The 16,528-nt window shown below is 46.2% G+C and overlaps 1 protein-coding gene across 11 annotated transcripts in view; it reads right to left on the bottom strand.

Annotated features, from left to right (window-relative positions):
• Positions 1-7,293: 7,293 nt before the first annotated feature.
• Positions 7,294-16,528, bottom strand: part of LOC148037889 (UDP-galactose/UDP-glucose transporter 7-like) — a 29,270-nt gene continuing 20,035 nt past the window's right edge. For 3 of the 11 annotated variants that reach the window (XM_087676854.1, XM_087676857.1, XM_087676856.1), the window contains 3 exons: positions 8,620-9,058; positions 7,813-8,523; positions 7,294-7,707 (listed from right to left, as the gene is read on the bottom strand). In XM_087676854.1, the coding sequence (XP_087532980.1) occupies positions 7,510-7,707; positions 7,813-8,523; positions 8,620-8,775 (1,065 nt within the window). In that variant the 5' untranslated portion in view covers positions 8,776-9,058 and the 3' untranslated portion in view covers positions 7,294-7,509. Of the gene's footprint in view, positions 7,708-7,812; positions 8,541-8,619; positions 13,767-16,528 lie in introns of those variants that run through there. The other 8 variants (XM_087676860.1, XM_087676863.1, XM_087676861.1 and 5 more) reach the window with 5 other exon arrangements.

Genomic DNA, 16,528 nt, shown 5'->3' with positions numbered 1-16,528 from the left:
TCAAGGCCCACTGCCCTACAAATGTTGAACCAGCAACCATGATACCTCCAAGACCTGTCACTTGTTGTTGGTCTACTTTCTCCTAGCTGGAAATAGCTCCTCCTTGGTGTCATTTGCTATCCACGACCTTCTCTTTCCTCTCCCCACCTCCAAAATGGATGTACCATATTTTTCAGGTACAAAAAGGTACAATACGGTACGATACGATAAAATACGGTACTAAATGGTACCTTATGATTTTATAAGGTACAGTAGTACAATATTAGTATGAAAAAAATTAAGACGATTTTTTAAATAACAAAAACCATAAATCATTAAATGATAGAATACATGTTTAAGGTGGAAATAACCATTTCATTACAAAATAAGATGAATACATGAGGGTGACCTTCGCGATCGCATGGGCTGCGCAAAACATGCAATACAACTATAGTCTAGTGTATCATAGTGGCATCATGCATATGGATACAATGATAGTAGATATCTGATACAAAAAAGAGAGAGACCTATGAATCTATGATGAGGCATCACTATCATCATCATCATCAGTATCATCATCATTAGAACCATTTGAGTGCTCATCAAGAGAGTTTGAAGATGACTCCTCGCCATCAAATGATGAGACACACTCATACTCATCCTCACTGATGAGGTTACCATCATCATCAAATGATGGCTCCCTAGGTGGCGACTGTGTAGGCAAGGGGGGGATGTCATCATGAGGCACAGGATGTGAGCTACTAGAGCCCCGCCTTGCATATCTCTGCAAGCCACTCAAACCACCACCCCTTGATGTTGGAGAGCATCGAATGACCATGCCTCTGCTACCACCTACTCGAACTCCTCGCCCACGAGCACACTAATTGTGAGTGTCACGAGCATGTGTTGCTATAAGCTCTCTATAGAGCTCTGCAAAAATCATCTCCTTCTCCTCATCCACCTCTTGATGTACACTCGGAAGAGTGTCGCCCATTAATTGAATGTATCAACATTCACCTACACAATGCAGTGATACACGTAAGATTATAAATGCTAAAGTCTAAATTGTAAAGTATAAACTTCAAAGTTCAAAGTTTAAAACAACAATTTTTAAATTTTATGGTTAAGTGTTTAAACTTTACATACTTCAGACTACCCATGCTCATCATAGCCCTCATCATGCGTAAGTTAGTGTGGCAATAGACTAGTTGCTCTAACTATCATGTGCTAAGCCGATTGCGAATCTTTGTGTGAATGAGAGAATAGGCACTCCAACTTCTCTCACATGCATTGGAAGAGCAATCCTGGGCAAGGACCCTCATGGCTAAGGGCTAAAGGGTCTCCAATATGTATCCAAAGTTTTGCCACCAAAATAAAGACTTCACAAGTGACTCTCTCCTCCAACAAGTGGGAGCTCCTCCAACACTGCATTGTGATCATCCACAGGGACCACACGAGTCAAATAAGCAAGCTAGTCCAAACGGAACTCTCTATCATTCATGACCATCAATGACTTGTAGGCCGGATGTACCAATGTGGCAAAACCATGGATGGGCTTATGCATCCATGCCCATCTCCTCTCAGTTATCTCTAAAACATGTGCACGTTGTGTCTGTGTGATCAATGTACAAGCATGTGCCTCCACCAATGTCGCTCTAAAGAAGTGAACGAGAAGGCCCATGGTGGACCCCTCGCAATCACTCATACGTAATACCCTATAAAAAGGAGTCATGACAATGATAACGGCATGGAATTTTTGCCAAAACTGCTCATTAAGGCACAAGCGTTGCATGGCTTTGGCCTCATCTATCTCATGCTCATCCCATTCATTCCATAGAGTGGATACCATTGTCTTCTGGTGTAGGGCGGCGGACCACACCTCATAAACGCGCTCCAGCAATAACCACATGTAAGCAAAGAAAATTGAAGAAGGCTTCTTCAACTCCAATGTGATATGCTCGTGATACATTGCAAGCACCTTTACCTTTACCATGAAGGAGGTGACAATTAATGTAGCTTTGCGGACCACCCTCTTCACCTACTTGAGCTTCCCAATGTCCTCCATGAGCAAGTCCAAACAATTACTTATATATGGGGTCCACACAATCGTGGGAAACTCGGCCTCAAGCAAAGAGCCCATGCATTGACAATTCAATGCATTGTTGGTAACAACTTGCACCACATTCGAGGGGGGCACCTACAACCACAATTTACAAATTACAAGTAAGTATACTAACAATACTTGGACATTAGAGAGAGAAAGAGAGAGTTAAGCCTTTCAAGTTTCAACTTTCAAGATTCAAGAATGAAGAGAGATGGGGATTGGGGGCCTTAGGGCCCGGGGGAAAAGAGAAAATCGAGATAGATATTAGAGTCAATTTAGAATACAGAGATAGACAGTTATGCATAAATCAATAATCATAATGAAAGAAAGTGAAACAAATTTAAAAGGTAATGTATACCTCAATGATAGCTTGTCGAATGTGGTGGTAGATGAATGCGGCCGTCGTTTTCCTCCCCCTCTTGTTGGTATGTACGGCCTGCAAAAAGTAAGTGCCGAGTGGTATGTTGATGATGCCCTGTTTCTTATGATCACTCCATCCATCGGTGAGAATGAAGCAACCATATTTTAACCATGTAGCCCGAATAGGATCAAGGGCTCTATCAATCCTCTCTTTCTCTTCATCAATCTTTTTCGTACTCATGTCATTATATGTGACACCAGTCCATCCTTCACATGCGGCCCAAATAGGATCTATCAATCCTCTCCTTCTCTTCATCAATCTTTTTTGTACTCATGTCGTTGTATGTGACACCAACCCATCCTTCACATGGGCCCACATTGGCAATGGCATTTACCATCTTCTTCCATTGCTCTTCCTTTAGGACATTGAATGCAAGATTGCACTCAATCACCATGCGTGCAATTTCAATGTCTGCAAGTTGTTTCCTTTCTCTAAGAAAGGCAATCGATTCACACACATGACCATGAGGCTCCACTCATTGTCTTTTACCGGAGTTGGATGCGGATGTGGAGCCCCCATCACCAATGGTCGAGGCCACTTCCTCCTCCTCTTGTGGATCCCCCTCTCATCTTGGCAAGTATCTCCTCCACGATGTTTTGAGGGATCTCCTTGCATGGACCAGCTTGCCCCCCATCTTGAAAAGATGTTGGAGAAGCCAAGTTGCACCACTTGTATAGCGCTTCCCGCAATACTTGCATGTCCAATGGTGAGAGTTGGCCTTCTTTGTGTCCCTCTCCACATGGATCGCATGCAAATTGAAGGCCTTGTGTTTCTCACGAGTCATGGTGCTGATGACGGATAAAGATGCCCGAGAGAGAGAGAGAGAGAGAGAGAGAGAGAGAGAGAGAGAGAGAGAGAGAGAGAGAGAGAGTGAGTGAGAGAGAGAGAGAGAGAGAGAGAGAGTGTGTGTGTGTGTGTGTGTGTGTGTGTGATGTTTGAGTCTCCACTCATGACACTTGAGTCTTGAAAGTTGAAAGAGAGGGAGACTCAAGAGGCGCGAGGGTTGGGGTAAAGTTGAAAGAGCAACAGTGAGAGAGAGGGGATGGGAGATGAGAATGGAAAATGCTTTGATAGGGTATGGGATAGAGGGGATGGGAGATGAGATTTGGGAATGGCAAATGCTTTAATAGGGTGCGGGAAAGAGGGGATGGGAGATGAGAAATCACAAGTTCATTCAAGATCCAAGAGAGGAAGATGAGAATGATAAATGCTTGTTGAATTGGTGTGGAAGCATGGAGGAGAGGAGCATCTTTTGTAGATGAGAGAAGCAACCGGGGGGGGCATAGTTGGAAAAGGGGGTGGGATGAGGTATCCAAGGCTTCCCACCCCCCCCAAAAAGTGCCATGCAAGCAGATGGAATGCATAGGATTAAAGGCAAGGCCATAGGCAGAATGCGGGACTCCGGATGGGGACGTGCAAATAAGGTGGTCACAAAGGGCCCGTTTTAATGTATGAATACGTATGAATCATATGGTACAAATAGTACCATACGATGTATGGAGACAATTGTGGGCTGCACCATGCTCAGCTAGCCCTCTTTAGCTTGCATGTGAAAGTGACTTGGCAACCTTCTAATTGTAATTTTCAACATTGCTATATTAATTTTCAAATTTTAATTTTTGGCATTTTTGTATTTATTTATTTGACCCTGCCCAAGAACTGGCTAGTGCCCAATCATATTTAATGTGCTAATCCCATGGAACATTTAATTGCTATAACATTAATTGGCCTAGAAATAGCATTGAGTAATTAATTAATGCCTAGTTCCAATATCACTTCTTATAATTTATTGAGACCCTTATAATTCATACAAAGTGCATCATGCCATTCTTCTTTTTTGCGAGACAAGTGCACCCCATGGAGATTTACTAGATTCAATAAAACCCTTTACTAGATAATCATGAAGTTGCCTAGCAATCTCATCCTTCCCTTTTGAGTTGAATTGATGGGACTGCTGAGTGACAACATGGCTACAAGGCAAGGTCTTGATCCTATGATCTAATATACCACGAGATGGCAAAAGTCTAAGTAATTTAGATGGAAAGATATTAAAGAATTCATGTAGAATTGGATCCAAATATTTACTTGCATTAGAATTAATATGAACATTACTATTGAAAAAAAATGAATTAAATTATATAATTGATTATTGCACTTTCTCAACAAAACAAATGTAGATAATAATATCTGGATCAAAAAAACATCTACTAAATTCTAAGGTTGATATCATATGTACACTATATTCGATGATCTCGAAGAGTGAACAACCCTCAATCACATGAAATTGACCATCAAGTTTAAATAAAAGTACGAGAGTTTTACAATCATTATACAATGAGAATGATCTATCAAAGAACCATGGCATGCAAGGATAACATCAACATGGTCCAAACTCATCAATCAAAAGTCTAGAGACTCGTGGTACTATTGAATCAAAAGATTCAATCTCGGCACACATCCGATCCCAATAATCCACAATCAAGCCCTCCAAATAGTGGACACAAAATTCCCGATCAATGGGTATCATGTGGAGTTGAAGTCTCTACACCACTCGAGAAGAAAGAAAATTGGTAGTAGAATTGTTATCAAATATCAAAGTGTAATTGTTTGGCCATTAATATTGCAAGTGCCCTTCAAACGATCATGTGGGCAAGATGTAGTTTTATTTACAAAACAACCATTACAAATAGTCATATTAACAAAGCAATCCCTACTAAAAATTCAAAAGAGATAGAAGTTTTTCTTTGACTTACAGGTAAAGGTGACTCAATGAGAAACCCCCCCAAACCCCCAATCGAGTGGTTGCCCCTACTCACAAGCAAAGTGCTATCAAAATTTTTGGTGTACATGTAGACATCCTCCAAAGAATGTAGAGGGTTGCAAAGCACCTCATTTTGGTAGTCCAATAGCAACCAAAAGAGAGCCCACATAGAGCAACAAGTGGGTCCTCCAAGGCCTTTGCTATATGGAGGTCCTTAAATTCTTGCAAATATATAGACCATCAAAATCCCTTGAGCACAAGCATCTCCTCAAAACCTACCCAAACAAGAGTACTAGACGAGAGACATACCATTGTATCCACCACCTGCAATACATGTCCCCACACATGCCCCTCTTGCTAGCAATGTCCCATACCACCTAAACGAGATAAAAGCATACCTGTCAAGCGTAAACCATCACATTTCTATGAGTGGATACTAGTTACATCATTGAATCTCGTGCCAAATAGCAAGTCAATGCTCCCATACCAATGAAAACGTCCATATACAAGCAAGTCTACATATGAGACATGACACAAGCTATATCCACGAGCATACAAGTAATGGACATCAAACTCACACCCCCCCCCCCCCCCAAAACCATAGACTCAAACGAGCTCATCCCTACGGACATGTTGACCTATGGACCAAGAGGCCAAGAGTGGTGGTCAAACGCTAAGTGTGCACGATAGGGCCTTGAGTCTTATTTGACTCTACCACCCTAACCATGAAGTGCCTTAGTGCATTTGCATTAAGTTACTTCATGACCACTCTAACCAATGCTACTAGCACCCATCCAAACATCCAAGGATGTAACACAAGGTGTGGAGGGAAATATTCAATGGTCACTTTTGGTTGCATGCTCAAAAAAGCATCCATGCAACACTCTATTTAGCATGTCACTTTGTGACTCATTTTACAAGCTACAACCATGATTTTCTATATAAATAGCCTTTGAGCTCACCTATTTCTTGTATGCTATCGAAGCTTCCTAACAGAAGCACATGGTTGGGAAGCATCAACTATTATTATGTTAATCTGTAATAAGCAAAGTTTTTTATTCTCCATGTTCTCTCTTCGCCACTTGCTTACAAATTTCTTGTATTCTGCCGCGTTTTGCTTTCTTTCATCATTGCTTCAAGCTATCTGATTACACTTAGGGGCAACACTAGGCCAAAAGCCCATGCCAGCCAGTCAATATTACTGATGGCGCTGGTTGCTTGTACCCATGCGTGAGTCAGTTGAGGCTCCAACCTCCCATTATGAGGGTGCAGACTCGATTTTTCACAAGCTCACCAGCCATAACCCTTGTAGGGCTTTTGCTTTTTGGAAATTCCTGCACCAAGTACCAGTGACGCTACTCTTAGTGGCAGGTCCCATACATATATCCCGAGCCATCCAACGAGGACACAGGGCAGGCACAGGCCCTTTGTCATGCAAACCCTCGGGCATGGGCTCTGCCAACTCACACAAGCCCCTCACTATTCTAGATGAACGTATACCAGTGCACAGTCTAGTGAACCTTTTACCTTGGCCAATAGTCATTCAAATTCAAAGGTTGTCAAGTTACCCAAAAACTACTATTACAGGTGGTAGTTGATTTCATAGAGATCAACTTCCCAGCTAAAGGATGCTACCAAAGAAAACTATTGACTTGGTGATGGCAGAAATCGCCATTCAAGGACAACAATCAAGGAAACTATGTAGCGACCGTGGCACATTGCACATGAGCAGTCTCACTCTAAGTGTATAAACTAATCACTTATGAGATCCTTGTAAATGCATTAATAAAGAGCTGTACATATTTAACAACTCTAAATGCATTACATAGAGTTGTAAATGCATTAAACTTATTCTTATTTGTTAAGTATCAGAAATAATAGCTACCCTTTACACATTCACCGCATTATATACTGCACGCACATTTTGCAAGCACAAAAAAGAACTCGATTTTACTTGCTATGGCAGGCTGCACATGCCTAACCTAGTTATAATAATGTAATTCATTCACGCACCGACAATAAGAATATTCATTACAACCAAATGATTTTGGGAAGCATAATATTGTTGCATTAAAAGTTGAATAAAGATCTATCAGCCAGCATACAAGACTAGTTTTTTTTTACGAGGGCAACCAATGCATGAAAGAAGGTCAAATGTACATTGTTGCTCTCCAAGACTTTGCACAGCCTTTTCTTAATATATAAAACACCAGAGAGATTGGAAGAATCATATTATCCCAAGAATCATTTTATCCCAGTAGAGCCTGCTGTCTTATCATGAATGTACATAGGGAGGGACCATTTAGAGCTAGTGGTGCAGGATTGCTGCTTCTGCCGATACTTTGCAGCTGCATAACAGATTCCCCCAACCATGTTTATGAAGACACCAAGAATTACAAGAAAGGTAAGTTTAACACCTCCAAGAACAAAGAACCCAAGCACCTAGAAAGAGAAAAGAAATGCTATGTTAGAAGTGGTGAATGTGGTTCTTAATTAATTTAGCAGCCCCAAGTCCATAACAAAAGAAAACCAAAGTTGAAAACTTACAGAGGATACTACAGCTTTCATTGCCCCAACAACAGTTGTCGTCAATGCGGAATTCCATAAGGTGCACAGAAACAAGGAATAATTCAGCAGTGACCCCATTCCCAGAGAAAAGACCAACAAAACAATGAATGAATTAGAGGATTCTGTGAGCTCTTTAAAAGTAAAGAAAGCTTTAAGTCCCTCTCCAGAGAAAAGAATAAACACCATAAGCACAGGCAGTGACAAGACTGCATTATATAGTAGCAGTTCGTGCGAATTGTAACCTTTCTCTTTGCCACTCTTTTCGACAAGAATCAAGTAAGCAGACTGCAAGCCACAGCTGCTTAGAGCCAGCATATACCCAAGAAGATCAAAATTTAGATCCCCAAGGCCCGCAATAACGCAGCCAACTACAATTGTAGTAACAGAGCAAAGAACCTGCCTTGATGGCAGCCCATCACCCAGCAGAAATTTTCCAATTATTACCAAGACAGGTGTTAGCCGTTTCAATGAATTGAATATGGGTATATTGAGAGCTTGCAGTCCAGCCAAGGAAAAAGCTACATTGGCATTGTAGAAAAACACCAGTGGAAACAAGCTTCTTGCAGAACTCATTTGAAGAGGCCTTGCATTTAGTGTCTTCAAATATTTCCCGCCATACACAAAGGCAATAGAAGCAACCATTTGCAACGTCAGTAGCGTGTTTGAGTAGGGCCATATTTGAAGAATTCCCTGAGCAAGTAAGCAAGCTGATTTTGAGGTAGTGGAGACACTTTAAGATTACAAGAAAACGTGAAGCAGTTACAAAGGTGATTACCAAAGTACTACCTTATTCACAAAACCCATGACAATTGCAACCACCCCATAAAGTAGACTTGAAACAATACTCTTTATTCTTTGACAGTGAACTTCATCATCTTCGGCTGATATGGAAGGTTCTGATTTGAACCAGGCTGTAACTGTAAGAGGCAAATATACCACCATCACACTAAGTTTTGTTTCAAACCACTCGCGAAAAGGGTTATCACAATCTGCCCTAAGAAGGGCCTATGTTACCCAAACAGAGCAAACAAAAGGTACTAATTACTGTGGCTTGCTTCTCATTTCTTGCAATCAACAAGCTATTCCCATTCCTTCCCTACTGAGAGCAGCTAGACAGCTGGGATAGTACTTTCAATTAGCCAAATTTCAGGTGGTCAAAATGAGTGCATCCCGATGGATGGCTGGATAGCGGGAACACATGACCCGTCGACCCAGCCCTAATGGCCTGGAAAGAAAAACATGTTAGCACAAGTTAACTTAGAAATTAAAATAACAATCACAAAAGGCAAGATATGACTATCAATTAAGGTTTGAATCTTGATAGCACAAGCCTAATCTCAAAACAAAATATAGTACATTGCATATAGACATGCATGTACCAGAAATTGTCAACAAATTTCATGAGTTGTAATGTGATGGAGTGAGTTAAGCCAACAAGATTTTTGAGTTTTTACTGAACTTTATGACTGGTGCCATTTAAACCAAAGGAAAACACCGGGCAGCATGAAAAGAAACTTGATGAAACTACAAATTCAAGAAACCAAATGGGAGGGTTAAGCATACTCAGAACTAAGAAACCCACAAAAGCAATGAAGAACAAGCTGAATGCAAGGTGGACCTAGGCTCCATAAATGAAGAGAAGACCTGGCAATCAGCCATACAGAACGCCAAAAGTAACTTCAAGGGTGATTGCGGCTGAGAAATAAAGATCCATGGAGGCAACTGAAAGAACTCCAGACCAAGCAAGAGAGAAAGCCCAAATCTGTTTTGTTTTGTTTTTTTTTTTTTTTGGGTGCAAATAAAGTGTGGCTAATTATATTACTTCAGGAAAAACCTGAATACAAGGAAGTGCTCGTGCTCAACAGACTAGCTGGAGCTGATGCAGAGTCACAAATATATCAAGTGTACAAGCCTCTAAAGGTGGTCTAGGGGAGATGGGGGCAAGAAGCCATGGAGGGGTGTATCGCCATCTGGGGCTGCCTGCCTGCATCGTGAAAAACAGAACCTGGCCACCCCAAGTGCGCATGAAATGAAAACAGAGCTCCTGACGAGCTCAAGACTCGCCCTACACCTAGTCCCATCGGCCACCGAGGGAGTGGATGATGGAGGTCCAAAGCTCTGCTGAAGTCGCTTGTACTGAAAGTCTCTCTCTGCCTAAACCTCCTGACACCACGCCTTCCAGATATGCCATCCAATAAGACTCCCTATGATCTCCCATACCTCAAAGCGGTCTGTTGTGGGCTCCAGTACCTGGCGTATGGGTAGGGCCTCCAAATGGGTCACTACGCACGACCTTGCCTCAATAATGAATATCATGTCCTACATCCCAGCCTCATACAAAAGGTGATGGCCCTAGCTGACTGCCTGCCAACAGAAAGCTCCCATGAGATACATCCAAGGCTAGGTACTATATGGCAAAGGATGCGGCATGCTCCTCTCCACACGAGCTACGCCGCCTCACATGACCAAAGGCAATGCTTTGGAGTTTCCAGAGGCTGCTGTGTGCAGCGTTTACAACCACCCTCCTACATTTGGGCTAATCAACTTCCCACCGCCAAGCCTCCATGTGCCACCAACCATAAGAAATACAATATCCTCCTTGACCTCCAGCTATCCCATAGGCGACGCTAGAAGGTCCGTCGAAAAGTCTCCGTGATGTTGTGCTTAGCCCAGTACCTTCTACGCAACGGCGCCCAATCCATGTCCACCTGCATCAGTACGTGTTTGCCAATCCTGACTGTGTACTCCAAGAACCTCAGTGCCTTCTTGGCAATCGCAATGGCCAGCCATAGCCACTCTCCCGAATCCCACTCCAACTCGTCAAGTGGTCTACTCTCCCAAATCCAGAGGTGCCACTCCCTGAGCTCCTCCTAGAAGACATAGGAATCTAGCCGCCATGTCTTCCCCTGAAGGCCAACCACCCGAATCCTCCTCCATGAAAGGACAGCTATCCCCTCATCCTACTGCCCTCCATCAAGGGCCAGACACCCCCCCTCCTGCACGGTGAAGAACGTCCCATGTGGCGCACCGTCCACTCTACCTACCACCTATAGGGGGATACGTGCTGCTGAAAACCTAGCAGCCCATATCTCCCCAAGCTCTACCGGCTCTCGTATCAGGGAGGAAGCCACTCCTGAGGTATTGCTGCGTCTATCTCCCTTCTCCTCAATTCAACTCCTCTCTGGCAACCTGATGCTCGCTGTAGCACCTCCTTGTCCACCATCCTATACACCTCTCGCCATGTCCTGATGGTACGTGCCGGGCCAACCTCCCAACTAGCCCACTGGATGTGGGGGCGCTCGCCAATCTATACCCCATCCCGATCTTTGACCAGGGGTTTCCAGATTACCAGTTGACGGTCTATCTCCTCCTGCAACCTAGGGGGAACCAATAGGACCTTCTAGGTCTGCCCTTTTGGTGTGAGGCCACAGACTAGCCGCGGACTACTAGCTTGCCCAAGAGGGCCATACTCTGATATTCTGGGTCTATGATCCCAAGCCCTCCCTCTGACCGATGTCGGATGATGGTCGCCCACGCCACCTTGTCCCGGGAATCCCTGGAACCGTCTGACCCGGCCCAAAGGAAGCTCTGCACTAGGCAGCGAAGTTGAACAACACAGGACGAGGAGAAGCACCAACACGAGGCAGTGTACCAAGCCGTCACTAGAAGGACCCGGTTAACCACCAAGGCTCGACCTGCTAGGGAAAGGCGAGCAGTACTCCAGTAGGTCAGCTTCCTCTGAATAGAGTCAAGGACTGGAAGAAACTGCTAGGCTGGGGTGATATCAAGTCCCACCTAGAACCCTAGGTAACAAACAGTCTGCCCTCTGCACACCCATCTAAATCCCAAATGGTCGCCCCACTCTGTGCTAGAGTCCGAGTCTGTAAGGAAACCAACCAACTTTCACCAATTGATTTTTGCTCCCGCTACAGTACAGAACACCTCGAGAGCCAGTCTCACTCTCTCCAGCATCAACTCATCGTCCTCTATGTAGAGTGTTGTATCATCTGCATACTCTGAGTCTAACAGCTCCATCTCCTCTCTCACTAGAAGTCGGAGACTGCGTAACCCACTCACACGTGACCTGAGGAAGTGAGACATCACCTCTGCAAAGAGTAAGAACAGGTACGGGGATAGGGGGCAGCCCTGCTGGACCGATCTCTCCAACCGAAACTCCTCCCCTCGCTTGCCACCTATGAGAACCCTGCCGGTAACCGATCTGCAAAGTGCGGAGACTCCGCGGATCCATGCCTAGGGGACCTCACCATGGTGCCCTCTAAGAAGTCCCAGTCCACCCTGTCATAGGCTTTCGCAAAGTCCAAGAGTGCCACTGTGCTGGGCCCACTCTATCACCTCAAAGAAGGTGAAGACATTGTCTAGGATGCTCCTATCCTAGACAAAGCCTGTCTATGTGTCATGAATGATGTCTAGAAGCACAAGGCGAAGTCGCCTACCAATCATCTTTGCCATTGCCTTATAGGCCACTGACAATAAGATGATCGGTCTCCACTGGGATAGCTCCAACTGGTGGTCTTCCCCTTTGGAGAGGAGACTAATAAGACCTGCCGAAAGACTCCCTAGCATCTGTCCTGAAATGAAAATCTCCTGAAAGGCCAATAATAAGGGATCCTTCACCACCTCCTAGTAGGTAGTGAAGAAGGCCTTAGAGAGACCATCCTCTGCCAGGCATTTTTGCCCGTCCTGTGTATGGAAAGCCTTCTCTAGTTCCTTCTCTGTGAAGGGGGCTAGGAGGGAGCATCCCATCTCCTCTGTGACGAGGGACAGGATGTGATCCCAGACCTATTGTCTCCATCGTTGTCCTCTAGCTAAGGCTGTCTCCTACTGGAAAAGGCGTCTGTAGTACTCGGTGGCAATCTCCATCACCTCGTCTGGGCTAAAAAGAGTCCTCCCATACTGATCCTGAAGGTTGCGTATCTGCTCTCCTGAGGTGCAGGGCTGGTACACCTGGAAAAACTCCTTGCACATCATGTCTTTCTTCCGCGCCCAAAAGGCTGCTGAGGTGCGGAATGAGAACTCCGAGCGCCTATCCTCTAGACCGGCGATGGCTGCTCGCGTGCACACCTCCTATGCGTGGAGGATGGGATCTCCTGGTGCCTCCTGTAGTAATCTCTGTGTGGCTGCTAGGTCTCGCCGGAGTGCTCTCTCCTCCTCCCAACTCTGCTACCTAGCCTATAGGGCTACCTCCTCGCAGATACTGCTTGACTCGGCTAGGACCTCTGCAACCTCCTCTGCGATCCGGTCCCTCCCCCCCCCCCCCCCCCCCCAAGTCCAATTTTGCTCAATCTGTCTCTTCACCTCCTCCCTCTTATAGATTGAGTCATGGATCCAACAGGATCGTGTATCTAGGGTAGATGGTGGGGGATTAAGTGTCAGGAGAACCAGTCAGTGATCGGACAAAGTGGTGCCCGCCAGACTCTCCAACATAGAACCTGTCCAACTACTCCAACAGGACTCCACTCAGCCACCTGTATTCCCAAGAGAAGTCCAGTGACCTCTCCCTCCTACGGAAATTTGGGTCTCTCCAAGTATCGCGTGCTCCTGCTGCCAGTAGAAAGACCTCCCATGTCTCCTGCTCCTCCCTAGCCATGCCCTGGTAGTTTCCGCCTCTGCCCTGCAGGTCCTCTAAGGCCTCCAGGTTGTTGAAGTCTCCTCCAATAATCCAAGAGTCCACCTCTAGGAGTCCTGCTGCGATCTCCACCCAAAACTGCGCTCCGCAACTCTTAAATAAAACCACGGCCCACTGCAAAAAAACTCATGAGGTAGCAACTGCGCCTGTCTCGGAAAAGTGTGACGAGCGGCATGGACGGATAAGTTGGTGGCTGTAGGGGAAGGGGGAGGGCTCAACTGCCGACGAGTGGAGGATGTCGGCAAACGGGGCTTCTCCCCTCCTGTGGGGGGTGGGGGGCGGTCACCTATACTGGGTGGGGATCAAGGGGGGTGGTCGGCGGGGGTGATGATGGGGAGGGGGAGACTCGAGGGGTGGTGGGGTGGTCGGGGGCACGCGTGGGTGTGGGATGGCCGATAGCTCTGGAGGGGGAGGCTATGAACTAGGATCGGGGAAGGGGAAGGGGAAGGGGAGGGAACCGTGGAGAGAGGGGGAGGGGATAGGGGATGTGGGCCCTCGAGGGAGGTGGCCTGTGATGCCTCCGTGGGGGATGGATGCGTAGGCATGTGGTCCTACCGGGTGGAGCGAGGAGGGAGTGGTTGCGTGGTGTTCTACCGGGGGGGGATGCTGGCCCTCTTGCTCCCTACTGCCGTGGCTGTGTCTGAGGGGCGACTGCGGCCCCCCTGCCGTCTCCCTCTCTATTGCCTCTAGACCCGTGTGAAGCCGTCCATGTCCACCTGTGGGCTTGTCGGAAAAGCCACCTTGGCTCCGAAACGCGTACAATCCAGTGCATGATGCCCAAACTCATGGCAACGCAGACACTGCCCTAGCTGCCCAGTCACAATAACCTGCTGCCTGAAGGAGTGTCCACCTGCCTCAATCTCCAGAAACTGTGGCATATTCTCTCTCTTTCACTGCCACCCGTACCTTCGGGACTCATGTTGCTGTCACTGCATCCACGAAGGAGGCCGGAAAGACAGTGCCGAAGAGCCGTCCAAAGTCCTCCACTAGTTGGCGATACTCTACTGCCAGTCCAGGGAAGAGTAGGGTGACCGGATGTTTGAGGAACCTATTGTGGAGCACGAATGCCTCCACTGTGAAGCCATTGTACCAGGAAACCATGTAGATGACCCCCTACGTGGAAGCATAGGGTGAACTGGCCACTAGCTCACGGGTTGCGTCTGCCAAGATGAGTCGTACCATAAAGATCCCTTGCCCCATGAGAACCACCTCCACGATGTGCACAATGCCAATGCGCAGTGTGGAGTGAAGCCAATCCCAAAGCTGGGCCCTGGATGCGGAGTGTCCTACGACCTAACCGAAGATCGTTATTTCTTTTAGCTTCAACTCTGTGGCTCAAACTGCTAAGAGCTGTTCCTCAGAGAGGACAATGCGCAAGGTGTTTGATTGGGAGGCACTCGTAGAATGTGCCGGCATCTAACCAGAGGTTTCCATTGCGCGTCCCTACTGAGAACATGCCAATCACATTGTTGAACTACCAGAGGGGAGGGAGTGTTGCTACAAATGGAGGAAGCAACAAGGGGGGGGGGGGGGGGGGGGGGGGGACTGGGGGGGACTGGGGGGGACTAGGTGGGGGTTTTTCTTTTCTGATGATGATGGAGGCACCGAGCGCCACGAATGATATCGTCCGACTGGAGCCGTGTGGGTGAGGGGCCTGGAGCTGCAAGGTAAAGGAGATGGGGGACAGCGCGGGGGGGGGAGGGCCCTGGAGGGTGGTGGGCCTGGAGCAGCAGACAGAAGCCGTAGGGTGGGGGAAGACAACGCGGGGGTGGAACCAAGGCGAGGGGGAGGCCAACGCGAGACCTGGAGAGTGGTGGGCCTAGAGCAACAGATAAAATCCATAGGGTGGGAAAAGACAGCACGAGGACAGAACCAAGGCGGGAGGGGGGGGGGGGGGGGGATGAACGGGCGTGGGACAACGCGGGGGGGAGGCAGCTCAATGGCAAGAAGGTCTGGTGAGAGGAGAGGCTCAGCGCACCGCAGGGAGGGACAGGTGGCCGAAACAAGTGAGCCGCAGGGGGCACGGTGGTAGGTCCATGGTGGCCGGCGCGAGAGGGGGGGGGAGGGGGGGAGTAGCGGTGGTAGGTCAGTGGTGACAGGTAGGAGCCGTTTTTTGAAGAAGGGATTAGAAATTCAACTCATGGACTATAGAGATCAAAGATCCAATGTCCCATAGCTAGAAAGCCCAAATCTGTTATCTTGATTTCTCGGGTTTTATACGAGCTGTATGCTTATTATGTTCCCAAACGATCAACATAAAGGATAATGAAAGTATGCAACCCACCTTCTACCCACAAATAAAAATTATGATCACCATCAAAACTCCAAAATAATGTAAATTAAGGATGTGTCAATGCTCTAATGTACTCAACTAAAGGCATCTGCTTCATCCCATAAAGAGCACTCCACAAGTTATAGACTGCACAAGAAAACCAAGTGGCTGCTCAACATATGCATCATCCTAAATGATGCCACTTCAGGAAGGATAACTCCAAATATGGTTAGGGTGGTAAAGTGAGGGTGGTGTTGAGAAGGCCATGATAGATAGGATACAAAGGCAGAGTGTTAGTACTTGGATTAGATTAAGCTAAGTAGAAAGTGCTTCTTGGATGAGAGATAGATAGGACAGTACCAAGCATGTGGCTGGAATTTCAATATGAGAGCTTATTCTAAATGAAGAGAGAGACTTCCAATATATAGGTATCAGGCTTGGATACTCAAAAGTTAAAAGTAGGGGTTACAAATGACAAGTATTGCTGAAAATAACAAGTGTAAGGACACTTGTCTCTTCGAAATGACACATGTTCTATTCTAGATGCCATATCTTACTTTTCTAAAAAAATAAGCTTCTAAACCTTCTACTCTAAAAATCTCTCAAATGGTTAAGATTTAAGATAGCTACTAAAGATAAAATTGTTCCTTGCAAAGTTCCGTAGCCTTTGACGCGAACAAAATTTCCATTTGAGCAACTTCCAAAAACAGTAATCTCCTAAATTTTAGCAATCACCAAATTTAGATTCTGGAGAGCTTCATTATATAGATTCACCG

The sequence above is a fragment of the Lygodium microphyllum genome, chromosome 4, assembly GCF_053477565.2.
Source record: "Lygodium microphyllum isolate KBCC chromosome 4, Lygodium_microphyllum_v1.1.10, whole genome shotgun sequence".
Classification (NCBI taxonomy): domain Eukaryota; kingdom Viridiplantae; phylum Streptophyta; class Polypodiopsida; order Schizaeales; family Lygodiaceae; genus Lygodium; species Lygodium microphyllum.
Note: the sequence above shows the minus strand (reverse complement) of the source record. Positions and strands in the feature narration are given on the sequence as shown.